Below are 27,646 nucleotides of genomic sequence, written 5' to 3' on the forward strand. Positions count from 1 at the left end.
ACTGACCTGTTAAATGAGGTCAGAGGGGTGCAGGGGCTTGAAGAGGGGATGAAGTAGGCAATTATGTTTAAGGACTCGCTGCACAACACAGTTTGTAACTAATGGGGAAGCGATCGAAGACGGGTGGGATCATAGCTTAGCTGTTACAAAAACAGAAGAACTGCTCCATCACAGGACTTTTTCCCCATTTTCTGGAGGAAACCTGGAGGAGCCAGTCAGACAGAAACGTTTAGGTTGATTGGTGAAAAATGCCAGAGAAGGAAGACCGAGAGAAATTAGCCAAAGTCATCAGCCAGTGGAACAACAAGAGACTAGACCTGTTTGAAATAAGCCAACCCGATGAGGTGAGTCACCTGCGAGCTTCATCCAGTTTTAGTTTGGATTGATTTTTAGTCTCTGCACAATTGTCACAGTTTTGGATCTACTTTAAGAGCTCTTTTTGTAATAATCTACCAGCAGTTGTATTAACGTACTTATGTAGAGTTGCAACTCTTCTTTTCAACCTCAAATAATCTGCTTCAATTAATAATTTTATATATAACAATAGACAAAAAAAAAAATCAACGGTATAACAACAAATACATTCATTTATAAATTGCAGAGCCTAATGTGATGTTCGAAACCTAAAATTATATAGTTCGCAAATTTTTTAAACGATAATGTAGATGTACAGCTACCAAACTGCGTTCCAGTTCATGTCGCTGTGATCTTAGATCTCTCAGAGTTGGGAGAACCTTAAATCCATGCTGGGGTCCCTCCCTGAACAGGAATGTACTTATAGTAGACTCATTATAATGTATCCATTGACGATTTACTTGAATCACTAAAGAATAAGCAGCTTGTCATATAAAGTATCAATTTATAAAGAGATTATTTGTTTTTATTTCTCTGTATATATTGTAAGAGCCACAATATTGTCTCATGACAAAGAACAAAAAACGACATCACATACTAAGAAAATAAAACCGTTTTTTGTTTGCCAACAGAACCTTGAGTTTCACGGCGTGATGCGTTTCTACTTTGAGGATCATATTGAAGGAAATGTGGCCACAAAATGCCTTCGTGTTTGCAGCAACTCTTCGACTCATGAGATTCTTGAAACTCTCTCAGAGAAATTCAGACCCGATATGAAAATGCTGACTACGAGCTATTCCCTGTATGAGATCCATGCCAAGAAGGGTAAGCACTGAAGATTACCAAAGACTCCCTCCTTGCCTATAAGAGACTGCAGGAGATAGAATTTCATACTAAATCAGTGGTTCACAAACTTTTCCTGCCATAACTCCTTTAGAAGGCAAAAACAGTTCACCTTCCTCCACCACACATTTTCATCCATCATGAATAACAACAAGGAAAACACAGACAACGATCCCAAGGTCCATTTTGAGTCTGAGATAAATAGTAGCACAATAACATCAGTATACTCTTTTGTTTCTTAACTTCTTTTTGATAATTGATTTTCAGACCCTCTGGATTCAGAATCTTAGTCGTGACAGTATCCGTGTTAGTGGATTAAATTATCAGTTACCAGACAAACTGACAAAGATAAAATGAGATTCGATTAGATAAGTTTCTGACGATCAATTAATAGTTTCAGTCACTTTTTGAGCAAAAATGGTGACTAAAATGCCAAATATTTTTTGGATGCAAAGTCTAGCGTGAGAAGGTTTGCTGCTTTTCTTACACGTACAATAAACGTAATATCTAATATTTTCTTTGAGTTTAATTTAACAGATTATTCTGTGTATGCTGATAATCTTCCATAAACACTGCTCATTTAGGCCATTTATGTGCTTTCTGTTTGGTCCAGTTCTATAAACTGAGGTTTATGCTCCAACTAATTTTCATTGTTTTATATTTGGAGGAGAAAGAAAATTGGACCTGGACGAGAGACCTTTAATAGTACAATTAAACTGGAACTCAGACAACAGAGAAGGATATTTTGTGCTGAAGAAAGACAAGGAGACTTTCCAGGTATCCTAAATCTCCCCTTATTGAACCAATTACATTAATAGACCAGTGGAATAAAGATATTATCAAGTAATATGCTGTTTCACTGTCGTATAATTATTTACTCTGTAGTTCATTCCTTCACCCGCACACAATCCCATGCTTGTGCTTTTTTATGCTTTTAACAATAAAGGAAAATTGTCAGGAGAAGGAGAAAGGAGGCATGATCCAAAACTTCAAGAGGACACTGTCAAGAAAAGAAAAGAAGTCAGAGAAGAACAAAACTCAAGCAGCTGCCGAGGTTTCAGGAGATGAGAATAGGTAAAATATCTCATCATTCACCATCAGTATTTATTTTTGAGACTAGTGGCCCCGGGGCGATGTACCTAACTGGCAGAAAAACATCTTCCCCTTTAAATGCGATATCCAGGTCAACTGAAAAGCTTCTGAACAACAGCATTTATGGGCCTAGCCATGAGAAAAATGATTGCACTGACAACAAAAAGGACCAGAGCCAGGCCGCCCTGGGTGAGTAATCTGCAAAACATACAAAAATAGAAATGATAATGAACAGGGCAGTCTAGCACATGAGCAATGTATGCTCTCTATATATAACATTCAGATTTCACTTTAAATCACTAAGAACTATATTTTAAAACACAGTCGGACGGGCTCCAAGCCATTTTCCCTAATTCTTCATACTGTATGATTTCTCTTTGCTGAATACAGGAGTAAAGCACTCAGGACATATTCATCCTGAATCTTCAAACCAGTCTGGATTACCGCTGGGGATTAAATTATGTGACAACTGTGAGTATGAGATACAAAGCTTTCTTTCCACAGTGATATTTCCTAGTTTATACTTATATATATAACTGGAAGCTCAGTGTTTTTCCTTCTCATAATGTCATCCTGCCCCCTGCTGGTGTCTTTCAGCTGCAGACGCCTTGTTGTCCGCAGTCATAAATTACACCAACACCTCCACAGTTCATTTCAAACTCTCACCTGCATACGCTCTCTATGTCGTGGGACGCTTTGCTCTGCAGCGCCATTACAGGCAAGGCTCTTCGCCTTCAGGACAAACACACACTGTAACCTCAATTACCAACAAAATGGTGGCCATGACAGGGAAGGTCATCCAGGCAAGTCAAAGAAACCACTTACTTTTGTTGCACTGGTTCAGATAGAAATGAAAAAGATTTTACTATCAAACCAAACAGCAGATGTTTTGTGAGTCTAAATGACACTGCTATTATATTTTGTGCTTCAGAAGCAGCAGACCGTTGCTGGGGCTCTTGCCTTCTGGATAGCCAACTCCTCTGAGCTGCTACATTTTTTCAAGCATGACAAAGACCTCTGCCCGCTCACAAAGCAAAGTCAGCCGGCTCTCTCCCACCTGGTTTACAAAGCCTACAGGTAAAAGAGGCATTAAAAACTGCAGAGTTTAAGCTTAGACTCTGACACACATCCTCCTCAACTGATCTAAGACCATAGCCCCGTCCTTTCCATCAAACAGGTCATCAGGCCACAAAAAATTTAATAAAAACATAGCTCAAAAACAATCTAACCTCGCTCACCTCACTCTCTACCCACTCAAGCATTTGCCCTCTTAGGTGTCACTGCAAGTCTCCATCCACAAAAACACTTTAAAAGGTTCTTTGCTACTGCAATAACAGCCCAAACCTCTGAATATGACAGACACACATGCTTTTCAGTGCAGAGAAATGTGCATTTTTCCCGCTTTGTAAATATGGTAGACCCGAGACAATGAATCATCGGCATTTTGTCATCTTTTCTTTTTGTTCTGTTAAGGAAATGTCAGCTGTGCAAATATGGTGATGATGATTATCATCATGGTTATTCTGAGTCAAAATGTCTACTCCTCATTTCTACATTTTATGGTCATTTTCAGACTAAACAACAACTAAATTAATCAATTGTGCATTTTGCTTTATGTTGCAGAATTATAAATATGGTTCCAGTTATGTTAATTACTAGTTCAAGGCTACACTTTTAAATGTATTTTCATTCTCCCATGCAAGTTTCCTGCTACAGTGTCTAAAGAATGAGTTAGCAAAGCACTTGCCAACATTTTTGATTGATCCTGAACAGAATGGGCCTCTGCCAGCGGGTATAGGTAAAGTAAACATTCATTATTATGATGGCTAAGCCATTAATTCTTTTATTTAGTACGCTATGCACTTTAAGATTATCTGAAGAGCTGCAGTCCCGAGGATATCAGACACCTTCAAATACTCCTTTCCTGCCTGTTGCAGAGATGGTGTTGAACACCTTGATGAACACCATGTCTCTGCTACGACGGTGCCGGGTCAACCCCGCCATCACCATCCAACTGTTCTCCCAGCTCTTCCATTTCATCAGTGTCTGGCTCTTCAACAAACTCATGAGCCCAGAAGCCAACGCTCCAGGCCTGCGCTCCCACTACTGGGGAGCAGCTCTTCGCCAGAGGCTGAGTGCCATCGAAGCCTGGGCTGAGAGGCAGGGGCTGGAGCTAGCTGCTGACTGCCACCTAGGACACATCATCCAGGTCAGTCCCTCCATAATTATATGTCTGATATTGGTAATGACAAGGCTTGGACCATATCAGATGCATGTCTGCGAAGACTGAAGCGGTGTGCAGCTGAATCACACATTTTCCTCGCCGCATGTTTGATTTCCGACTAATGAATAAGCTCACTACAGCATCTTTAGTTAAAGAAAAGAATTCTCCATCCGTTTAAAAGAGGTTCATTGTATTGTAAATTGTGTTTTAGAGCTTTTCCACTGAAACAAGACAGCGTTTGAAGGAAATGCTGTGCACATCAGATATGCTGGTCAAATTAAAGGCTCAGATATTATGAAATACAATATATGAGCTTCTTTGTAAAAAGTAATTAATTGCTGAATTTTCTTCTTCCTTTTTTTTTTCTCTGGTTTTATTCATACTGTCTGACCATATTGTTGATATTTCAGTAAGTACAAGATGTAAAAATGATGTTGCCTGGCTGTTCCTAGGCAACCACGCTCCTGACCATGAATAAGTACTCAGTGGAAAATGCGAAGGACATCCAGAATACCTGTTTCAAATTGAACTCACTGCAGCTGCAGACATTACTCAAAGGCTACCTCTACGCAAACAATGAGCCTCACATCCCGCCTGTGAGTACTTTGAGTGTGTTCCTCCAGTACTTTCATACCTCTTTTCCCCCCTTTGTGTGAAACAAATCCTTGAAGAATAGTACTACTACTAACCAGAGCTCAGTATCCAGCACATGTGGCCAGGCAGCTAATAGTACAGACACTTCGGATATTTAGTTTGATAGTACAGCGGATGACCACAGTATAGATAGAAATGTTCATTTGCATGTGGAAAAGTGCAGCAGCAGGCTCAACCACAGATCATAATCTCAGTGGTATGGATTTAACGATGTTAATTATTAAAAATGATGAATATGATTATGAATAATATATGAGGAACAGTAAAGCGAGTTGTCACATTACCCGATTGCTTCTGAGTGAAATATTTCTCTAATACTTTGCTGGATATGAGGTGTGTGGAAAAAATTTTTAATATGACTACCTATCCCAAGAGTGACAAAAGCCAAATCAGGTTTCCCATTAAGCTATTATTACAGGACATTCATTTTGTAAATGGGCATGGCAGAATACATTTGCAATATTACTCTCCATTACAGACTGGGTTTGCAATAAGCCAACAGAAGCCTCGTCCTGAACTGCAACAACTGAGCTGGAAATAAACTGATAAACATTTCAACCATCGAATGAAAGTCAGAACTGATGTCACCACAACTGACAACACGGAAGCTGCTGTATTTACACAATGATCATGTACAATAGTGTTTATCTTGACGATCACACAGTGAATGATATGTGTCGTTGCTTAAAAAATTATAGCAGACAACAACTAAGTGTTTGTTTGTTTGTTTGTTTGTTTCACACGGTTAGATAATTGATGCTAGCCGTGACGCCAGCTAAGCTAGCTAAGCTACAGTTAGCAAATCCGTCAACCGCAAAAAACAGTGAATAAAACAACGATAGATAAAAAAAAAACCTCTGAAAATAAAAAAATATATACAAAATCCACCTGAAATTAATACCAACGAAAACACAACGTGTGCAAAATCGGTTAAAAAGAAACTTGTAAAGAAACCAGCCACAACACAGCGCAGTTTAGCTAGTTTGGCCAAACACGAAAACACAAAGTTAAAGTTAAAGTGAAAGTGAAATAAACACTGACCGTGTAGAAGCGGAGCAGCTGATTTTTCACCTCTTTGCGCTAAAGCTGAGTTGAAACGAGATTTAAAAAAAAAAAAAAAAGAGCCGCTGTTACCGTGGCAACGAGGCACCCGCACCTGTGACAGGATTTTAAAGTCCTGGTTTACTGAGGCAGGTCAAAGGTCAGCCTCTTCCACAGGAGGCAGGGCCTGGTCACAAGAATGGCCCTGTTTTCCTGAAATATTTCCCTTCAGGGGCTGATCGACGCCGTGGTGGCGGCCGCTGAGGCCTCGGCAGACAGCCTGATCCAGAGTGAGGGACGGGACATCCGGCCGGAGGAGAGCCTCGACCTGCACCTGCCCTTCCTGCTGCCCGAGGGGGGATACTCCTGCGACACCCTGAGAGGAATCCCTCCAGGTTTTAGGGAGTTTTTGGAGCCAGTTTGCCAAAAAGGTTGGCCATGTGTGCAAATAAATAAATAAAATAAAAATCTGTAAAGCAAGGGATGTGCTTTACTGTGGACCAACAAATATAAAATATGCTATTTGTTTATTATTTGTGCTGAATGGCATTCTTCTCCTTTAGGTCTCTGCTCTTTAACATCCCAGTCAAACCCAAAAGGTGACTGGACCGTGTATTTCAGCGACTCCACGCCCTCCACACAGAGCACAAACTTGGTAAATACTGAAGTCTAATTTAATTTGACGATAAAAATCAAGCATTTATGCAGCAGTCGCACATTTTGTTATTATTTTCCTCAACAGGCAGCACACAGAGAGCCAGAGATTGTGACTATCACACTGAGCAAACCTCTCAACAGCAGTATGGGGATCAGCATCGTTGCTGCCAAGGTGACTGCTGTGATTTTGATGAAATGTTTTTCTCTAATTGTGATGTGCTCACTTACCGGAACCAGTCAAACACCAAAACTATCTGCTGGATGTCACAGCTAATTAACAGCCGCCCTCTTGTTTTGCCACAGGGAGCGTGGCAGGGTAACCTTGGGATTTATGTCAAATCTATCGTCAGGGGAGGACCAGCTGAACTAGTGAGGTTAAAAAACTACAGAATAATTTGAAGGAAACTATACAAATGACCGCTCACATGAATCACGTCTCTGTGTGCAGAATGGCAGGCTAACAGCTGGGGACCAGCTGCTCAGCGTAGACGGACAAAGCCTGGTCGGCATCAGCCAAGAAAGGTAGCTACATCACAGCCTGCTTGATATTTGGCAAAGATAATAAAATGTAATGCTAAAATAAAGGGAACTTTGTAATGCTAACAGTCTAACGAGACAATGGAATGGATTGTGAATGTGTTACATTTTATTTTCATTTAGGGCAGCAGCTATCATGGTGCAGACCGGCCCTGTTGTGACCTTACAGGTTGCAAAGTTTGGAGCAAGCTACCACGGCCTGGACGCCCTGCTGGGTGAGCCGGCTCTGCAGAGGAGCACAGGTAAAAAGACAAACAACCAGAAAACTATTTTTCCAACACTTTCTGTCCCTTGTGACTTAGTTAGGACCCTTTCTTGCCTCACAAGGTGAAAAAAGCGGTGCCAGGCCAAATAGTGATGAGCTCCTGCTGCACGGCGTTGCAGGCGGTTGTCCCTCGGAACAGCTGCATGGACGCAGCAGAGGGAAGAAACAGCAGATCATGCAGAGAAACAGGCAGCTTTATCGCTCCAACCCCAACATGACCGGTGGGTACACATCTGTTTTGGACCCCTTTGTGCCCCTGGGCAAATACAGTAAATGCTTTAATGTGAAATATGTTTAATGTTTGATGGTGAGTCCAAAGAAAAACTCCAGTGAACCTGTTTTCTCTGTATTTCAGCAGACTTCTGCCTGGAGGACAGAGATGAACCTGTTGACCCAGTTTGGAGAGGGAATCATATCACTTCTGTTTCTAGTATCAACCTTTACCCTGATGTGAGAAATGAGTAGATCTGTCTGATGTTCCAGCTTGTGTAGAGCTGCTTATTCACAAGGCTGTTTTATTCATTTTGACAAAAGCAAATGATTAGGTGTGAGCGTTCTCCTACAGTTTCCCACATATTAACGTAAATATGTTTATGGCATTTATCGTCAACAGACATCTCCGTAAGAAAACTATCATTTTTACACCAAAATGAAGGGAAATGTTGAGCATAAACAAATTTGACTGCTTTTGAATGAATTCATGGATCAACTCACCAATTCTGTTCTTTTTTTGCCTGAATTCAGACATTTCGCAGGGAATACTTGACACTTCCCAACCCTAAATCCCAGGATAAGAATATATGTGAATCCAGTCGAGAACATCAAACACTGAAAGTTTCTCTGAAACTTTTGGATGGGCAGATTTCCACTAAGAGGGCCCTCATGGTAAATGTCCTATCTCATCACATGTTCTACAGAAGAGCACCTGGTTAAAATGACTAAAACCTTTGTGTTCACCCTCCAGCGTCAAGCACGCTCACAGGAAAACCTGTGTGTGGATGGTGGAGGCCCCCTGCTGGACAAAAGGCAGAACCAGAGTTCAAAACAAACCTATAGCTCCTACTCATCTTTCCCATTTCGCTCCAGTGTTTCCACCCATGACATCCTCTCTGACAGCAGTTCTCCCACAAAACAACAGCAGGTCACTCTCACAAGCAACGCTGGCGTCTGGAGAGCGCCCTTTTCCCAACATCCAACCCCAACGCCTCCAGTTCAGCCCGTTCGTATAGACATCCCTGTGACCAGAGCAGTGAACACACACTCAAATCCGCCTCTCATCACCTTCCAGAGCTCGTCTGTGCAGTCAGTGAAGATGAGCCAGACTAGTAAAGTGAATGGACATGAACTAAACCCAACCTGCCACATTTATGCACGCCCCGTGTCTGCAGCCAAAAAGCTACCGCAGCAGCCAAGGCCCGGCATATTCAGAGGTCAGGCAGCGAAGCCCCAAGTGAGCATCATCCCAACAAAACATGTTTCCTTCCAGGATCCGCCCACCCAGCAGGGGAAGTGGACAGGACCCGTGAAGCAATCAGACCTCCAGGAGCTGTCAGGCCCGTGGAGGAGGGAGGCCCAGGAGAGGCTGGAGAGGCAGCACAGGCTTCAGGCGGTGGAGCTCCTACAGCAGGAAGTCCAGGAGCTTCAGGCCAAGGACAAACGCTCGGCGGTGGAAAACGACCGACTCCGCAGACTCAGCCTGGAGTGGCAGTTTCAGAAGAGGCTGCAGGAGGTTCAGCAGAAAGGAGAGGATGAGGATGGAGAAGATGAGGAGCTGGACATGATGGTCACAATACAGCAGCTGGAGACAACATCACAGGTATGTTAAAAAACATCTGACAGAAGCTACTGAATATACAGAAAAAAATATCAGTAACTGATTTATTAACAAGTTTAGAGTTTTCTGTAACTTCAGTGTAAATATTAAATATCAGCAAAAAAACAAAACTACATCGTCTTGAAAATGTTAGCTGTATTTATCTGAAATGAAAACTAGCACACACCAAATTGATATGTGAGCCATGACGTTGTGTTTTTCATTTTCCCCTTTAGAGTAATCAAAGCTCTGGGGAAAATGTCAACAGTGAACCGAAAGTGCTGGACCAACAGAAAAAAGATCATCTCTCCTGCAGAGGTTATTTTTCTTTTCATCAGAATAAATTATGACGCAGTGCTCAAGCATGTAGTTTCTTTATTTTCAATTACAGCATTCTTCCTTTTGGCAGGTCCTGGGCAGACTGAGGACATTCACAAGGTGTCATCAAAAGAGTGAGCTTATACTTTTTGGCAATTGGAGGGAACAGTTAAAGGAAATCTATTATAAAGATATTTATAGCTATTCCTATTATGTCTTCATGAAATAGAAAAATATATGCATGGTTGTGTAGTACTATAACACTGTTACACTACTCTATGCTGCGATGGAAATTTCTTTCTTTCTACTTCACAAGTGCTGAAAATGAAAATCCCAGAGTAAAATAAATCTTCAGACGACATTATGTACAGTTATATTTAAAACAGCACAAACTACAGTTTGTGTCCCTTATAAATTAAGAATTCAAGTATTTCTGTTTATATCCTGTTTTCTTTCAGAAACCAGGAGAAAATCAAAAGACTGACGGCTCCTGAAAAGCTCACATTCAGGGAGCGTCAGCGGCTCTTTTCCCTGACGTCCAGTGCATAAATGAAGCTTAAAGTTAGGCAAATAGAAGCCCCAGAAGAAGAGCATGTCAGTGTAAAGAAAAGTAATAATGTGCAAATAAAAAGGACAGAATATAGTGCCATTTAAAAAGTACATATTAAATATAGTTTCCTTCTTTAAATGTCATAAGGGCATATGGTAATTTAATATTTGAGTTCAGTATTTCTGTCCAGGAGTTTGAGTTTTTGTGTTGTTGGTTTGTTTGGGTTATTTTTTTAATGTGAATTTCTTTGTATTAAAATTTTAGATAATAAAGTAATAATTTAGGAGTAATTCTAAGGCACCTTTCCCATTATTTTGTTCTTACTCACTGTAATAATCATTGCTACACCTGCTTCCTAACAGCTGCAAAAGTGTAATTCTTCTTCTTCTTCTTCTTACAATTATCATTGATTTCTTTTAAAATCACTTTGTGCGCTGATAAAACTGCACCACTGCTTTCTCTTGGTCGTGAGTTTCAATTGAGCCTCGTCGCAGTCTGCGGATCTCATTGATGGCCTCGATGCCTGAAATCTTCTTCATCTTCACCAGGTAGCAGGCCAGCATGGTCCCTGTTCTCCCGTGGCCGTGCATGCAGTGCACTGCTACACCCTGAGAAGGGAAGATAAGGTATCATTTATCACACACAAGGGGAACTTTGTCTGGGTACCAGGCCAGCACACCACAAAATACCAAGTACATCACCATTAGAACTATCATAGAATAAAAAAATAAAAAGAACAGCTTTGTATTCAGGGATTGGGGACAGAACCTCCAACCTCAGGATCTGACCTACCAACTGAATATGCACATTTATACACGGAAAAGGATGACACCTTAACTTTTCCTCTTTGGAGTAGCTGCATGTGTGCAAAAGATGGTTTTTCCTCTCCATTATCTCAACAGTTCAACTCCGGGAGGTACCAAATAATTCTAGTTAGCATAGTATTGTAGAATAGTATAACCATCCATCCCACCACAGTCTACCGAGTATCTGGGATCTTACCTCCCCCTTGGAGTTGCCCTCCTCCACAATAGACAGGAATCTGTCAATCTGACTTGGCGAGGGTGGAGTGAAGTCAGCTATCTTGATGTGGTGCAGCTGTAACTGTGGACACGAGTCGTAGTAAGGTGGCTTCCTCTCACACAGGCACACCAGGTGTTTGATCCCATTGTCCAGCAGATACTGGTACTCAGATGTCATCCTGGGCAGAGCCAGGGCAGCCAGCTTTCCAGGCTGGACCCAGGAGAAATTATGTGGAGGGGTTGAAGCCATGACTGTCGAGCTGAGGGGACAAAGGCTGGGCAGGGTCAGGTTTATTATTATTAATATTAATATGTACTCACAACTGTCCTCGTTCGAACTGGTAAATAAAGCAGTGAAGGATCGCTATGAAAACACACATCAGACACAAACTTTGGTTAAAGCTCAGTGAGAGACTCCTAATGATCCCCCTTGGCGTTGGCAAACATTACCTTTTTAACAAGATCAACTGAGGGAAAGAACAAAAAGTAAATCGAAGTGAAACAACTAGCGCAGATTAGCATGTTGTTTGACTGAAGGGCCAGTTTGACATGATGAAAAGCAGTTTAGCTCCCAAACTAAGTAGCCAACCAAGTAACAAAACTCGTGTCATCAGCGGGGATGCTGACTGTTAAATAAGTCAGTAAAAATGTTACCTTCTCTCCCACGAACCCCCTGCAGGGTTCCTCCCGCTTCTTCTTCTTCTTCTTCTTCTTCTTGAAGAATGTTAAACGCTACTTGTCCAGCTAACGCTCCTGAGCTAACCGGGCTAACCCCGCTAGCACGTTGCCGTTGTTACTATTAAAGTCCGTTTTACGGCCGAAGGCAGTCTGCCGCGGTGCTTGATGGGAATAAGACCGCGGTGAGCTGTCACTGTCAGGTTCTTTCATAACAAACTAACATGACAACATGACAACATGACACTTACGGTGTCATTAATGTGTGAATATACTCACCATGTCCGTAAACCGACGTTTAGTTCTCCAAGCGTTCGTATGAGTGAATGTCGCACTCGTCGTTTCGTCGGTTTGGTGCACGCCCCCTTTCTGCTCCAACGTTTCTCTGCCCTGATTGGTCAAATGTTGGAGCTTGCGGGAGGAATACACGACGCCGATTGGCTGACGTCGAGTATTCTCCAACATTGGACCAATCACAGCGGAAAAATGTTGGCACCAGACGCGAACTTCGCTCAGGTGTTAGCGCGAACATCGTCAGGATGGCCGAGCGGTCTAAGGCGCTGCGTTCAGGTCGCAGTCTCCCCTGGAGGCGTGGGTTCGAATCCCACTTCTGACAGATAGCTTTTCCTTCAGTCATCCAGAAATGAGTATGAATGAAGTTAAAACATGTAGGCGATATTTAGTCCTGAAACACTCATACAGTGTAATCAGTAACTAACAGGTTCTGTTTTCATATGAAATAAATCATACCAGTATCGCTGTAACGTTAACCAGTTAAATCTGTGTAAAATCTTCATTAATAAAAGTATCTCTAAATGTTTTATTTCTTTGCAGAAGTTCATTAAATGTTTCTTACACTTTTATTAGTAGTTGCCTACATTTCCCAGGAGGCCCCATTCATTATTAAAAATGAAAAAGCTCATGAGTCAGCTGTTTATTGATTATTTGTAAATATCTCTGAGGTGCTTTCTTTTAACTTCAGCTGCTGTCGTCACCATCGTGTGCAGCTCCTCCTCCTCAGCTGATGGTTGAAGGTTCGAACAGGACACCGGCAGCGTGTCAGTGAGGAAAAGCTATCTGTCAGAAGTGGGATTCGAACCCACGCCTCCAGGGGAGACTGCGACCTGAACGCAGCGCCTTAGACCGCTCGGCCATCCTGACGATGTTCGCGCTAACACCTGAGCGAAGTTCGTGTGTGGCGCCACCATTTCTCCGCTGTGATTGGTCAAATGTTGGAGAATACTTGACGATGATTGGCTGTCAGATAACTTCACACGCAGCACTGTGGTAAAGGTCTCAGTCAGAGGTGGGATTTGAACCCACGACTCCTGCGGAGACTGCGACCTGAGCACCAGGGGAAGGGAAGGGAAAAGAGGAAAAATTTCCTGTGATTGGTCAATTGTTGGAAAATGCTCGACAATGATTGGCTGTCAGATTACCTCCAGCATCATGTGTCTTCTGCAATCGATTGGAAACAAGCAGCAAACCAAGGAGCCATCATGACATCATCTGTTTACACACAGCACTGAGGAGCAGGTTTCTGTCAGAAGTGGGATTCAAACCCCCACCTCCAGCAGAGACTGACCTGACCACAGCACCTTAGACCACTCGGCCATCCTGACACCTGGCATGGTGCCACCTTGGTGGTCCCAGCGGCTGCAGGACCTCTTCAGTCCATCATATTAATCAGCTGCACCACCAGAGAAACGCTGCTCTCAGGTGGGATTCGAACCGGCACCCTCGGTAAGGCTCCCCTCAAACTTATGTGAACTATGAACATTTATGATTGGCATCACGTGTTTCATATTTTTATGAAAAATAATAACACATTCAGCTTTCTACCTGCCTTTTGTGTCAGCCTTTCAAACTGTAGCGGGAACAGACCGGTTCATCCTCTCTTGTATCGTTATTTCTAAAGGAATGCACCAAACTGCTCCAGTCGTTGTCATGAGGAGGTTCTTAAAATGGGAAAAGCGCTGATAAAATCAGATCCATGTCTTCCCTGCAGTGGCAGATGAAAAACCTGAGGGAGGCGCCTGATCTCCTGCAGCAGAGCAGAGGAGAAAAACAAAATGCTGAATCTGTCAGGCTGCAGGCTGGATCCATTTTTCTTAAGTTGTGTTGTGCAACGAAACACAAACCGAGGCCAGACAACTTTATTTGAAACTCTGGAATTTTCATGGATGCAGGAAAGTGGATGTCAAGATGAATTACAAGGGATCTTGTGTCAAATTAAAAATTTTCCATTTGCAAATGCTCCCTAAATGTGATTTTTTTTTTATTTATTTTAGCCAAATGCAGCTTCATTTAAAGGCAGATAACCAATATTTATGTCATTATGAAAAAATGTTGAAAATAATTTAATATTTGAAGATTGCTAAAAGTTCAGATGTTCCCCTTTTCAACTGTAAGTATAAATAAATGTATCTGAAATATCTAAAGCCACCTTCACCAAACCAGCACAGACATCTGAAAACTGATAAAAAAGCTTCCGACCATCAGCAGTGTTGTTTTTGAGAGATGTTCCTGGGTGAGTCCACATTGAATCATTTTTGTTTTAATATTTTCTTCTTTTTTTTTTTTTGGCACTTCCTTACGGAGGCTGCCTCGGTTTCATACAATCTTCACATGAAAGCAAAGAGAGACGAGCGTTTGTCCATTTCATGCAATAGTTAATGATACAAACACAAACATCCAGAACTCACAGCACAGCACAGTTTACTTGCTAGTCATTTTGTACAAAGAGTAGAAAGAGGGTTTGTATCTGAAGGAGACAAACTATCACATTTGCCAGATAGATGTAGATACACAGAGACTGATTTTCAGAAAGGTGTTTGTAAAGAGAATCACAGAGTTGAATGTTTCAAACATCCCATTAAAAAAGCTCTCACTAGAATGTTGGTGTAAAAAAACAAAACCAAGTTAACAGAGCAGTTTCAGTAATCACATAGTTATAGAAAGATATCGAGGTGAAAGGTAAAGAAAGAAAGAAACAGAACTTAAAAAACATTCCAATAATCAGGTGGTGTCTAGTGGAAGGCGTATTTTTGTTTGCTGTCCTACGGAGCTCGATCCACCACAAACCATTTAACATCTGGAAGTCCCAAAAGAACCACAAATTATTTTTATTCTTGTTTTATGTATTTTTTTTGTTTTGTACACATCACAACCTGAAGATTTGTTAGGCTGACTGGTTGTCCGTCACGTCTCGGGGTACTCATCATCCTCCCTCCCTGTGGTGTCATCTAAAAAGCGCAGACCCCTTCAACATGCTGCAACACCCCTCAACAAAGCAATCACAACTCCTTTAATGGTTTACATGTTAACTCTGTGGTTTTAATTTGTGCACTCTTTAGGTGCCGTTCGACAAAGGGGGCAATAATCACCGTGCCCTCCTACTAGAAGATTTCTACGTAGTTTGAACGTCCGCGTTCAAAGTCCCACACTGAGCAGACTGCTGAAGGGCCATGTCAGGTTTACAGGATGGCACAGAAGAACTTCTTCTCCCTGAACGGGTTCTCCGATGCTGGGACCGGGGACAGCAGGGGGTCCTCTTTGGCATGGGCTTCGCAGTAAGACATCAAGTCTGCCGCTGCTTTGGACACCTGGACACACACACATTCAGTTTCATGTTAACTGAGCTGAGCATAAAGACTCCTGCAAAATAATTTATCGGTTTCACACTAAAAATATTGAACATATTCTTTGTGACGTGTTTGGACCCCAGTTTGCATTAAAACACAGACATGAAGAATGAATAAATCATCACTGATCGTAATAATCATGTAGTATTGACTGGATGGTCAGCTCACCTTTATCCTGTCGATGTTAGCCTCCATCTTCAGCTGCTCCACCAGCTTCCTGGCTTGTGCAATGCTGGCCGTGTTATTGCTCGCCATCAGCACTATCGGTCAGGTCTCCTGTGCTCAGTCTGCGCAGAGGAGGAAGAGACTTAAACATCGCAAACATCGGAGTGTCAGCGAGGAAGACGAGCACTATAATGCAGCAGGAACGCTGCTAAGAGATACCCTGTTTATTATCACATGCCTGCAAACACACAGACACAGGCATATTATTTATGGTGTCAGTTGCTAGGCAGCCCATGACAGTGAGGGGGAGGAGACGGTGGGGGCAGAGCTTCGTCCAGCACCATATTTAAAGTAGATAAACAGATCAGTAACATCAGTAACAGACTGGGTACAGACGTGAAAAAAAGAAACTACTGGTTCTGTGGCAACAATGAAGGCTTTCTTAACTGTGTCAGCCAGTGTCAGACCAGAACTCAGGGTCGGGCCAGGACCGGGGTCGGACCGGGACCGGGGTCGGGCCAGGACCGGGGTCAGACCAGGACCGGACCTGGACTCAGTTTCAGACCAGGAACGGGGTCGGACCAGGACCAGTGTCAGACCAGGACCGGGGTCAGACCTGGACCGGACCTGGACTCAGTTTCAGACCAGGAACGGGGTCGGACCAGGACCGGGGTCAGACCAGGACCGGGGTCAGACCTGGACCAGACCTGGACTCAGTTTCAGACCAGGAACGGGGTCAGACCTGGACCGGACCTGGACTCAGTTTCAGACCAGGAACGGGGTCAGACTTGGACCGGGGTCAGACCTGGACCAGGCCTGGACTCAGTGTCAGACCAGGACCGGGGTCAGACCTGGACCAGACCTGGACTCAGTGTCAGACCTGGACTCTGATATGTCAGTCTATCTTTTCCAAAAACGTTTATTTACTCACTTCCAGTGGAACCACGAGTTATTGTTGGTTATTGTTGGCTGACAGCATTTTCATCAGCCAACTTATTATTTTTAGTCTCAGTTTATTCCAAAGATTGGTTTTGACACATCCGTTGAGTTGGCAGTGAAGGCTCTCGTCAGTTTCGGACAAAAATAGTCGTGATGACAGAGTGCACACAGATTCTGGGAAAACATGACGCCCGCAGCACGTCCACGACATGATGTTTTTAGTGATGTGTTGATTTAAATAAACCTCAGGACCACTTTGGAAAGTAAATAAGATAACGGATCTTCATGAGAGACGAGAAAGTTTCTGTGTTGGATATTTGGTGAGCAGGAATCAGGCAGCAACACACAATCAGGCTTGTGTGTACATTATAAATACACAAACAGCTGAAAGAAGGCCGCAGCATCTGGTCTTTACATTTGTCACCTGCCTGTTTTGGTAGTTTTAGTTTCACGTCCCCTGTTGCTTCTTTGCTTTTTATAACCTGTTTGATTAAATAGATCAAGCTGCGGGTGCATCATCCTTGGTGTGTGATCAATCCCCTGTGCCCCCCCCCCCTCTGTACGCTCTGTGGTTTGTCTCAGTGTGGGGCTGAGGATGATCTCAGCCAGGTGCTCACCTGCTGCAGGAACCAGGTCATAAAGCTTCAGCAGAAGATTTTTCATCATGAAGTTGTGTTTTGTTTTATTTCATCTATGAAGACAACAGTCATAACTTCTCATTTCTAACATTATGTGTAACCAACAACAATCAAAAAGCTTCCACACACACACACACACACACACACACAGCAGTAATCTGTGCACCTGAAGACCTGTACATCATCTCTGCCACTTTAAGACACAAGTTTAAGTGAAGATTTATAGTATTTACTTAATACCTACCTTTTCTACCGATGAAACATCCTCTGAACTGAGCTGGAAGATCTCGAATTGATGTGAGTGGAAACTAAATGACAGTCTGAAGAGGATTTATGAGCTCAACCTGCAGCAGACTGTGCAGTCTTAACAGCACAATATAAACATCAGGTTTCAGAGTCAGCGCAGCGGAGCGATCCTGGGAGAAGCTTTTCATTCAAGCTGGGTTAGTTTTCTAAATATCTAATGTGCTGTTTTTGAGGTTTTCAAAGGAATTACACAATGAAGTCCTTTTCTTCATAAGAAAGTATGTAGTAAGACGTTTTAACAAAAACACCAGGCAGGGCCAAATGTTACTCAGATTATTGCTCTACTTTATTTTCCATTGCTACCACAGCAGAATCTCCTCCAGATCTTGTTTACACCAACTGGGGGGATTTTTGGATTACTTCCTCCCAGCAGACTCCTGGGTTCAACATATTTATATGTTTGTGGGGTTAAAGCACAATAATCTTGGTTCCCTGTGTGGATGCCATATGCCATCATTCCTGTAATATCTTACAGTCACGGAGCCTTTCAGTGAATGCCACTAAATAGTGAAGGAGTTTTTTTGTTTGTTTGTTTTTTTATTTCCTGATTTCAAAAAACCCTCACCAAAATAAAAATAGGCCGAAGACTTACTACAAGGCCATGACTGACAACTGTGAGGAGGAAATGAGTCTTTGTGGTGTTTCATATTGAGGGCAGAATATTGTTTCAACACTCAGGGGAGATGTCAAAACGGGCCAGCGTATCACCGGGCTATTGATAGGGACAGATGTCACGCTTTAAGGTTTCTGGGATGTCTATGGAAAAAGTAGGGCTTTGATTTTTTACAGGAAACAATCAGTCTCTGAGAAAATAGCCTCATTTTAAGGGAGACTGGATGAAAACATTTTATATGTATGAGTAAACATGGTGAAAATGGTGTCCACTTATTTTTCCACTGAGCGACTCTTTCACAGGAGGAGAGAAGAATGATGTCATGAATTTCACAAAGGCAAAATAAGCACAGATGAGCTATTTAGCAGAAGCGTCGCTACGTCCACGGTGTCGTTTACTTCCAGTGAAGCGTGTGAAAATGCCACCCTGACATTTTCCTATCTAGAGAGGGAGGGGGGGGGATATACCAGACGAGCTGGTACCTGGAAGGCAACTCAAAGGGTTTAACATGAACGGCCACAGAGCTGCCTGTTCTTTAGCTTCAGAAGATGTTACAGTTCTTTCTGGGCTGAATTTTACAGCTGCTCATCTGTATCATGAACCTTTCCTTCCTTCTTATCTGTCAGCTGCTCAAAATACCATCCTGGGATGTTGCACATGGTGTCAACATGCTGATAATTGTGACATCTCAACTGGCTCAGATAAATAATGCATTCAGATGGATACAGGCCGCAGCTTCCAAACTGAATTCAAAAAGCAGCTTCTGGTGCTGTTGCATTACGAAACCAGCTGGATCTGTGCCTTCTCTGATCACGCTGCACTGCCTCTTTCTCTTGTCTCGACTCACCTTGTCTGCTTACTCCTCCGCACTCTGCCCCGGTGTCTGCCTGCAGTTCAGTCAGCAGTTTGTGTCCACCCAGCTCTCTGCAGACAGACAGAACGAGATAAAGAGGAGAAGACGGTGACATTTGGAGGCTGATCAGAAGCGGAGGCTCTGCGCACTTTCATTTCTGCATTCCTGATAAATTATAACGATGCTTGTGGTGTGTGTGTGACTTATCACTGTGTCCGAATGTCACAGTTTGCTCGTACACAGATCAGAAAACACAAACTCAAACTGTAGGGGAACAATATTTATAAATTAAGTTGTGGTTTTAAAGGAATAGGGTTAGGGTTAGGGTTTGGGAAAGGCACTTTGACAAAATTGGCATAAAACCATTAACAATCAACTTCATTTGTCTGCTCAGTCCAAATGAAGGAACACAACACCATCTGTAGAACTGTACAAAAACAGGCTGTGATTGTGTGTAACGTGTAGTGTGTTTTTGTTTGTGCAGGAGCAGGGACAGCGGTGCACTTGAATTCCATTTTGCCGTTATTTAACGGATACGTGGATCGATGCGTAAGACTGGGTCGTGTTCAGGAAGTCATGATTCTTGGCCAGGAAATACTCCATCGTGCTAACACCCACACCTTGTTGTAGTTGCACTTTTTATTTTCATGTGAAGTAAGGAAATTACATAAGATGTTCAGTTGTGATCTTTCTAAATGCTGCAGAGTGGATTGTGTCACCTCTGTATTTTTGCTAAGCTAACCAGCTGCTCATTCTAGCGATATATTCACATACAGAAATGAGTACGATAGCAATCTTCTCGTCTAGCTCTTGCAAGAATGTGAATAAGTGTATTTCCCAAAACGTCAGACTGTTCGTTGAGGTTTAGCTTCTGTCTTTGTTGACCTATTCACCTCTCCTCTCCCTCTTTCTTTCTTTTTTCCTCCTCCATCTCTCATTCTCTGGTCCAGCAGATTTGTTCTTAATGCATGTGTGACTCTGCAGCTCAGTTTTCTGCTACTTCTGATAAATGGGCCAATTACCCTGCATGAGCAGATCTGCAGAGGAAGGGAATTCCAACCATCGTAAATCACGTTAAAGCAACGTTACAACGCGGCATCCATTAACAAAACCTCACCAGCAGAGTTTAAAAAGCAAATAAAGAAAGCGAGCAGGATTTTTTACTGCAGTGCACTGTCACCATTAATCCACACTGTTACACTGTGTTATGTAAGACGTACAATCATTTTATCAGCACACTGATTCTTCTACTATTCTCTGGAGTGCTTCAGCGTGCAGCAAGACTGTTGCAGGTTTTCATGAGAAAATATATTACAGTCATAAATTCAAATCCCTGAATGGAAAAATAGAAAGCGTCAAGAGGTAAACTGATGCTTTCTTAACGATGGGCACATTTTCCAGGTCCAGTTAAAGGTTGTCTCAGATCAATAATGCAAGAGATGGAGTCTAAAAAATAAAAGTTTGATTAAAAACTATTTCAAAGAAGGTGCAAATAAGATTATGAATTTCAGCCTATGACTGATGCAGCAACAGTTTTGGATGCTTAGTTCTGCAGACTTTGGGGACTAAGAAGGCTCAGGCTATTTGAAAAATGAAATAATTTCTTAATCAGTCATCTAAAAGATATTAAATATTTCCCATTGCAAATGAAAAAGAACATGCTTCAGTTTCAGGCGTCTGAACCTATACAAAACTAATCACCATGACTGCTGAGGGCAGAGATGACAAACAGACAGCGTCATGTTACCTGGAACTTGTGAGCAGGTTTTATTTGCTCAGTGTGTGATCACTCACACATCCGGCTCATCAATCAGCAAACTCGTTTACATGGAGGAGTTTCTCTGGAAAAATGCACAACTGTCTGTTAAATGCTACTGAACAGAAGGCAGTTGAAATATGAAAATAAAGGCAAATGTTTTATAATTTTGAATATCATGAAGGAAATGTGAGTGTAACCTCGTTGCAGAAATATTTAAAAGAGTATTTGATATCCATCCAGTATTACAGTGAATCATTTTGCACACTGTGCTGATGTGATTTTGAAAAAGAGAGACGTACTTTGTCTGCCATCACTGGCATCTTTCAGTTTCCGTTCATTTCCATACATTAAGAAAATTCATCTGTGCACTCATGAAACTTGGTTCAGTTGTGTAATTCATCTTCTGTTCCATTACTTTTTACATTCGCTCCATTAGTTCTATTACTTTTACATTCATTTGTATCAACGTCACACAAATCTATATTTAGAAGATAACGCAATTCAATCAGCCTTCATTAATCAAATGCAGTTATAGTGCGACAGTTTTCACTGTGATGGATCACATAGCCCGAGTGAGTTTAAAAAGTTTCCTAATGGGCTGATGTACAGAAAATAATGGAAACGATGGCTGCCTGCTACATCTAAAAGTCCAAACATGCATAAAATGATGGTGAACGGATTCTGAAGATGACACTGCACAGGTGCAGGGATCATCTACTTATAGCTCTGTGTTTGGCCTCCACCAAACACCATGGAAAAATATGTCTCCTTGTCTGTAAAAAAGAGAGGATGTATCGTCTTTGAAACGTGTCTCACATCTTTTACTGTTTTTTTCCTCCAGTTTGGATCAGTGCTGTAAAACAAAGTCAGGAAAATAACTGCTCAATTAGATTTTCCATTGCTGTCATATTTATGTTGCAGCACGATGAGGGGATAAAGGAGTGTGTTAAAGAGAGAGCAAGCAACTATTTTTAGCTCGATGCTTTGGCAAAATTGGTCTCTATGCCGGTAAAGCATCTGGTATTGAACTGCACGGAGGGGCAAAAAAGCAAGATGCATTATGGGATGTGACTGGTGATCCATTTCCCTCCTGTTTTCCAACCTTCTGCTTCCCATCCCTCCCTCCGTGACCGACAGGTGTTCATTGATGGGCATGAAACACCCCCAGCATGCTGCGTCCTGCTGCTAACACCACCGAATCAATCCGAACCCCTCTGCCATCCTTCCCCTGCCATTTGGAGCTGTTTTGAACGCCTTCCTCTCGGGTTTTTGGGGGGTCGGCATTCGTGACGAGGCCCTCCACAGATGTGATTATAGCTGACTTAAAGGGTGATTAAGCACCGCAGGAAACATCCTGGCGAGGGAAAATATAATTCCTGGCCTGTCGAGTGACGATCTCTCACGTATTCCAACACATGCTGACTCTCAGCTCTCCCTCCCCCTTTTCTCTCTCTGTATCCTGTCTTTTATGCCTTTGCAACATTCAAAGAGAGAAATTAAGGCTGCCAGGCAGGGAGTGTTCTGTCCTCTGTGATGCCCAGGGTGTGAAATGAGAGCGTGGTAATTAAAAATATGTCCCTGGCTCAGCCATCTGGACCCTGGAGAGCCAGTGATTAACCTGTGAGGGTCTGCAGGGACTGAGAAGAGGCAGGTCACACATAACTGAGGCTAAGTTTTGACAACTGCATGAGGTGTATAAGGTAGTCAGTTTGTTAATCAGACAGGCTGTACTGTAGTAAGTAACTGATTTACCTGAGCAATAGAGATAAATGAGCAAAAGTTCTTTTGAAATTTGAGTGAATTGACCCTTTAAAATAAGACTGCCACGGGAAATAAATAACTAACTAATAAAAAAAATTCCTGACAGAGTTCTTTCTGTGCCTGTTAAGTCCATTCTTTTGTGGGTTTTACAGCTAGTAAAGGAATCTAGAACCACAGTGCAGAGTTTCAGAAATGAAGAGCTATTTGTTGAAAATAATTTAAAAGTCAACATGGTAATGGAGCAATGAGAATGCAAGAGCCCAGTTCAGTCATCAGCGCCGTTGTGACTGTACCATCCTCAGTGTGTCACAGGACAATAAGGTAGACTCTGCAATGTCACTGTGAAATAAGAGGCAGCGAAGGACACACTCAGCTAAACAAAGATTTACAGTGTCGTAAACAGACGGGAGGGGCTGAACTGAATGAGAAAAATAAATGAAAGCTGGAAATTAGACTAATGTGTATCAGGAAGATAAAAGAGACTGAGATGTGACGGTGGTGTCTTTTTCCAGAAACCGCAGTAAGGAGATGTAATATAAAACTGACCTCTGGAGTTATTAACGAACATATTGAATATTGAATGTATAAAGCACAGATCCCTGCCCTTGAATAAGAGAAAGGACACTGATCCCTGTGCACACAAACGAAAGAGGGAGAGATGGGACACAAGAGAGCAGAGCTGTCAGGCCATGGCTGTCTGGGGACATGACGCCAAGTGTGACAGCTGAGCCTCCTTCAACGTCACCATCTCTGAACATACGGGGCCTTGAGCAGGAATCTGGCCTAGACCTGAATTTCACAAGAATGAGAAGAAGGAGTACTGGGAACAGCAAAGTCCTCGAGGTGTCACCTTTTCTTTCATCTGATTTATTACCACAAACGTGTTAAAAAGACATTGATAAGAAAACCCCTCATTACTGCAAAGTTTTCACTGAGATAAATATAACTGATCTACAGGAAGTAAATTCTAATATCGCCTTACATTTGGTATCTACAGCGTTTTAGTCAGATTACGGTGCATCTACTGCAATAGTGCCTCAGTGGTTTGGATCCATACTCTATGTGGGAGGGAGGTTTGTGGTTTCCTTAGTCCATTCATTCATTCAGAAAAAAAAAAATTCCTTCACTGTTACAAAACACCTGATATTTTCCATCAAAACATAAATGAAATAAAACACTTGTGAGTGAATAAGAGCAGGTGCCGGCAGATCTCTTGCTGCTGCCTCTTGGTCGGACCAACGCCACCACCACCCGTGACCATTTGATTAGTCTAGGCATCTGTGGCACCCCCAGCCCGCCCTGCCAACCCTGCCATCTCAAAGGCTGTGGTGTATGGGTGTGTGTGTGTGAGTGTGGAGGGTTAATCTACGTCTCAGAAGGGGGGAAGTGAGAAGGCAGTGGCCCAGGAAATGATGCATCCCCTGGGTGTCAAGGAGGCAGCGGGGAGGATGCTTGTTGCTCCAGGGACCGCAAATGTGGTCTATTATGTTTATTAAATCAAACGAGCAAGGCTCGGCATGTTCCTTCTTTGTTAGATTAAAGCAATGACCAAGTGCTTTTCTTTGACTCAAACATTTAAAGACTTAACTACCTTTGATATGTGTTATGCATCAACAATGTAGTTAGGGGGGTAGAAACAATCCTCAACAAAGCATCCACAGGAACAGTTACAAGGCATTAGAAGCATTGACAAACACATGCTTTTCTGAGACTATGATGGAAAATTAACAGCAACCAAATAATGCTGGTGAATTTCAGTTTCAACTGGGTGGGTTGTTGCTAGTTCTTGCACTGAAAATCAGACCCAGAAGTGGCCAATGTGGTCACCATATTAGACAAGGTGAACTTCCTGAGTGATGGATGACAGTTTTACATCTTTTGTGTACATTAAGCGCTCTTCCCTGTGCTCTAGCTGTGAGGAATCAGCAGGGTTTGTGCATTTGCATTTGAGTAAAGAGGCATAAACATACTTTTCCTCTGGAATCAATCAGCATGCCAAGAATAACACAGCCAGACTCCTGGGCTGTTAACAATATTACAAACATCCGGGCTTGTTTAGATTCTGCTGAGAGTGTGAGTGCGCTCCTTAGAGAGTTTTAAACTCTGACTTGTTCAAAAAGTAATGAAAGTATCTGCATTAGGGAGGATCCTGCATTAGATAGACTTCATCTGGATGGTCAGAAACAGAGTATTTGCCAGTTTAAGGTCTGTGAGGTCAGCACTCAGACTTTAAAAACACTTATATTTGAAGCAAGTTGGCACAGAACACATTTGCTCTCAAGGACCTGAGACTTTACTTGACACTTGACTTGAGACTTGGTTGGAAAAGTCTAAAAACCCAGTAAAATTAAATAAAAATACTCAAGCTTTGTCTCAAGTCTTTAAGGATCAAAGACTTGAGCCTTATCTGGAAAAAATTCTAACTTGAGTTGAATTATCAGTCCCCAAAGAAGACTGATGTCTCAGATAGATCTTAAAAAACAAGATCCAAAACTTGGAAAAGCTGTTGGACTTGACCGCTTGAAGATTTGACATACTAAAGACTTGGTTGCCATGTTATTCCTTAATGAACTCTATGACTTGGTTAGAATTGTCCTAAATAGACCCAAAATACTGATCAGAAAAAAGAAAATTTGGCTTAAATTAGAATTAGGTCACAAAAATGAAGGAAGCTGTGAGTCCTGAACTCAATTCTACAATCCCTCAAAACTTGAGACTTCATCTGAGTCTTGGTTGGAGATGATTTGGAGAAGCATTTGCTCCAAAATGCCTAAAAATACCTCAGATTTACTGATTTACTTCACAAAAGGACTTAAATCGGGCACTTCTGATATTTTACTTACTTGAGATTTAACTCTGTACAGACATGACTGGATGAGGACTCAATCTTTGTTTGAGCAAGGTTTGAAGCAAAAGGCTTAAATTACAGCTCTTATACATTTGAGACATTGAAGCCAATCAGAGTTAGCTCACAAAATCAATTTAGGCAAAGAAGCAAAAACATTGAAGTTTTGCCTCTTGGTGAAGATGGTTTAACTTGAACGTCAGTGTTGTGAGACTTAATATTCTTCACTCTTTACTTCCTAAAACCTGACTAGATAGAGGAGATATTGCTTGAAATATTGAACATTTCATTTTGTCTTTCCCCAAAGGCTCTGTAGAAAACTGTGGTGCCGTCTATACAGACGGACCAATGCACGCTTGAATAAGCTTAAAAACTAAAATCAACATTGTTGGAAGCAAACAGGTTCAGCGAGTACAAAGGTCAAACCCTTAATGCAACAACATCTTTCTATCTCCTATTAAATATCACATAGACAAGACTTCAGCTGTTTAGGTACTTTAGGAAGCAACGGATTTTGGAGAACGATTGATAAATTGGCCTGAAACGGGGGGTTTCTTGGTCTAAGACTGTGAAGGGAGTGGAGGGGTCAAAGTGGTCAATAAAGCAGAGATGGCTGTTCATTATTCCTTATTCGTCACTATCATTCCCCCCTTGCTCCCTCTTGGCTCTCTATCGGGAACACTCAAAGCCTTCCATTGTGCTCAAGGTTTCTGATGTTTTTTGTGTAACGGTGGACACTTTGTGAACCTCTTTTACAGTCTCAACAACACAGCGTGTGAAACAATCAGTGGCCTTGGAGCAGCTTGGCTTCAGGCTTCATGATACAGTACGAGCTGCTTGGACGTAAGCATTTGCGTGTTTCTGACTTGGTGCATGATTTTGTAACAGGCCTGGATGTGTAACAGACAACCACGTACACACACGCACGCACACACGCGACAAGATGATTTAGTATGAGTTGTGCATGACGATGCCTTTGTATGAGCTAAGAGTGGGAAGAACAGCACATCTGCAATCATTTTCTCTGTTTTCCTGCAAATGCATGCTTCTGTCAGCGATGCTATCTGTCTATGAGCAACATAAAAACACCCTACTCCCCCCTCCTCTCGCAGCCATCTGCCTGATACAACCACTACATGGAGCTTGTGTGTGGTCGACTGCTTTCTCCTAATGGTATAGAGGGTGTGAGGGTTGAGAATGGCTGGAAAACCACACAGGAGGCTTGTGGGATTCCTCATGGGTTTTCTGTTTCTCGTCTTTAGCATCCCCTTCTGTGCGCCACATCCCCCATTTTTCATCTGTCTCTTTTTCATTCTGTCAGCTCGTACAACTATCCTTCTGAAACAGATGCCCTTAATTCCTTTGGCTCCACATTATAAGATCTGCCCAATCCTGGGGAAAGAAGGAGGGAGGAAAAAGAGAAAGAAGAGAGCGAGTCCATTGTTTTATTCTACACACATGTATGAAGGAGAGATGGGGGAAAATAAAGCAGCAGCAGCAGCAGCTCACCTCAGACCAAGGAGGTTTTTAGAGATTTTAGTGGGAGGAGGGGATTCCATGATGTAAACCAGCCAGCGGCATCAATCTTGCCCCTCAAGCGCTGACAAAATGACAGCCTGTATATGAAAAAACCCCCCTCCTTCACAGAACACACCCTGTCTTGGATAAAATTAACCCAGATGCTGCCAAAACATAAAAAAATATAAATTGTACCTGCGCACCCCCACCCACTTAAAAAAAAAAAGAAAAAGGGGGGGCTTACCTTTTTCTGTGTGTGCCGTCTCTTTCAGTGATGCCAAATGCATCCAGTCTTGTGAAGTAGTATCCACGCAATTTCCCCTTTCTGTTACACACAAACACACACACAGTCAGTCAACAAGGCAAGCGAGTACATCCACACACTCGGCGCACACTCCTCTTTGAATGCCTCTCCCTCTCTCTCTGCTCCAGCTGAGATCCTCCCTACATCCCTCCTCGCTGCTGCTCTGAGTCTCCACCCTTTAGCCAAATGCTCAGGCTGTAAGAAACTACCCACCTCCTCCTCCCTCCCTCCTTCTTTCTATCCTCTCTTTTCTGGT

At 42.4% G+C, this 27,646-nt stretch overlaps 3 protein-coding genes and 2 non-coding genes across 9 annotated transcripts; 2 read left to right on the top strand and 3 right to left on the bottom strand.

The window, feature by feature from the left end:
* The first annotated feature begins 248 nt into the window (after positions 1–248).
* Positions 249–10,292, top strand: afdnb (afadin, adherens junction formation factor b). Its single transcript, XM_029494362.1, has 22 exons — positions 249–344; positions 987–1,179; positions 1,868–1,974; positions 2,144–2,271; positions 2,381–2,478; positions 2,680–2,760; positions 2,887–3,092; positions 3,221–3,366; positions 3,993–4,087; positions 4,227–4,498; positions 4,966–5,109; positions 6,441–6,639; positions 6,772–6,863; positions 6,951–7,037; positions 7,169–7,234; positions 7,314–7,387; positions 7,526–7,644; positions 7,730–7,888; positions 8,026–8,117; positions 8,412–8,552; positions 8,632–9,483; positions 10,257–10,292. The coding sequence occupies exons 1-22, from the start codon at positions 249–251 to the stop codon at positions 10,290–10,292; spliced, it is 3,483 nt and encodes a 1,160-aa protein (XP_029350222.1).
* dusp23b (dual specificity phosphatase 23b) lies at positions 9,841–12,407 on the bottom strand. Of its 5 annotated transcripts, none has more exons than XM_029493197.1 (3): positions 12,325–12,407; positions 11,351–12,209; positions 9,841–10,956 (listed from the first exon to the last, which is right to left on the bottom strand). In XM_029493197.1, the coding sequence occupies exons 2-3, from the start codon at positions 11,618–11,620 to the stop codon at positions 10,771–10,773; spliced, it is 456 nt and encodes a 151-aa protein (XP_029349057.1). In that variant the 5' UTR covers positions 11,621–12,209; positions 12,325–12,407; the 3' UTR covers positions 9,841–10,770. The 5 variants fall into 5 exon arrangements, with proteins under 5 accessions (XP_029349057.1, XP_029349061.1, XP_029349060.1 ...); XM_029493201.1 differs by having other exon boundaries at positions 11,351–11,645; positions 12,325–12,395; XM_029493200.1 differs by having other exon boundaries at positions 11,351–11,630; positions 12,325–12,394.
* A 171-nt stretch (positions 12,408–12,578) lies between these two features.
* trnal-cag (transfer RNA leucine (anticodon CAG)) lies at positions 12,579–12,661 on the top strand. Its single transcript has one exon. It is a non-coding gene; the product is annotated as a tRNA-Leu (tRNA).
* A 462-nt stretch (positions 12,662–13,123) lies between these two features.
* Positions 13,124–13,206, bottom strand: trnal-cag (transfer RNA leucine (anticodon CAG)). Its single transcript has one exon. It is a non-coding gene; the product is annotated as a tRNA-Leu (tRNA).
* Positions 13,207–14,746: 1,540 nt separating this feature from the next.
* Positions 14,747–27,539, bottom strand: gng2 (guanine nucleotide binding protein (G protein), gamma 2). The gene is made up of 4 exons (XM_029493202.1): positions 27,331–27,539; positions 19,198–19,274; positions 15,858–15,976; positions 14,747–15,650 (listed from the first exon to the last, which is right to left on the bottom strand). The coding sequence occupies exons 3-4, from the start codon at positions 15,942–15,944 to the stop codon at positions 15,522–15,524; spliced, it is 216 nt and encodes a 71-aa protein (XP_029349062.1). The 5' UTR covers positions 15,945–15,976; positions 19,198–19,274; positions 27,331–27,539; the 3' UTR covers positions 14,747–15,521.
* Positions 27,540–27,646: the final 107 nt, after the last annotated feature.

This window comes from Echeneis naucrates, chromosome 22 (genome assembly GCF_900963305.1).
Source record: "Echeneis naucrates chromosome 22, fEcheNa1.1, whole genome shotgun sequence".
Lineage (NCBI taxonomy): Eukaryota > Metazoa > Chordata > Actinopteri > Carangiformes > Echeneidae > Echeneis > Echeneis naucrates.

Coding starts and splice junctions, on each gene's coding strand:
- afdnb (XM_029494362.1), top strand. CDS start 249: ATGCCAGAGAAGGAAGACCGAGAGAAATTAGCCAAAGTCATCAGCCAG. Junction 4,499..4,965: donor ACCTAGGACACATCATCCAG/GTCAGTCCCTCC, acceptor GGCTGTTCCTAG/GCAACCACGCTCCTGACCAT. Junction 6,640..6,771: donor GGAGCCAGTTTGCCAAAAAG/GTTGGCCATGTG, acceptor CTTCTCCTTTAG/GTCTCTGCTCTTTAACATCC.
- dusp23b (XM_029493197.1), bottom strand. CDS start 11,620: ATGGCTTCAACCCCTCCACATAATTTCTCCTGGGTCCAGCCTGGAAAG. Junction 10,957..11,350: donor AGGGCAACTCCAAGGGGGAG/GTAAGATCCCAG, acceptor TTCCCTTCTCAG/GGTGTAGCAGTGCACTGCAT.
- gng2 (XM_029493202.1), bottom strand. CDS start 15,944: ATGGCGAGCAATAACACGGCCAGCATTGCACAAGCCAGGAAGCTGGTG. Junction 15,651..15,857: donor CTAACATCGACAGGATAAAG/GTGAGCTGACCA, acceptor GTGTGTGTCCAG/GTGTCCAAAGCAGCGGCAGA.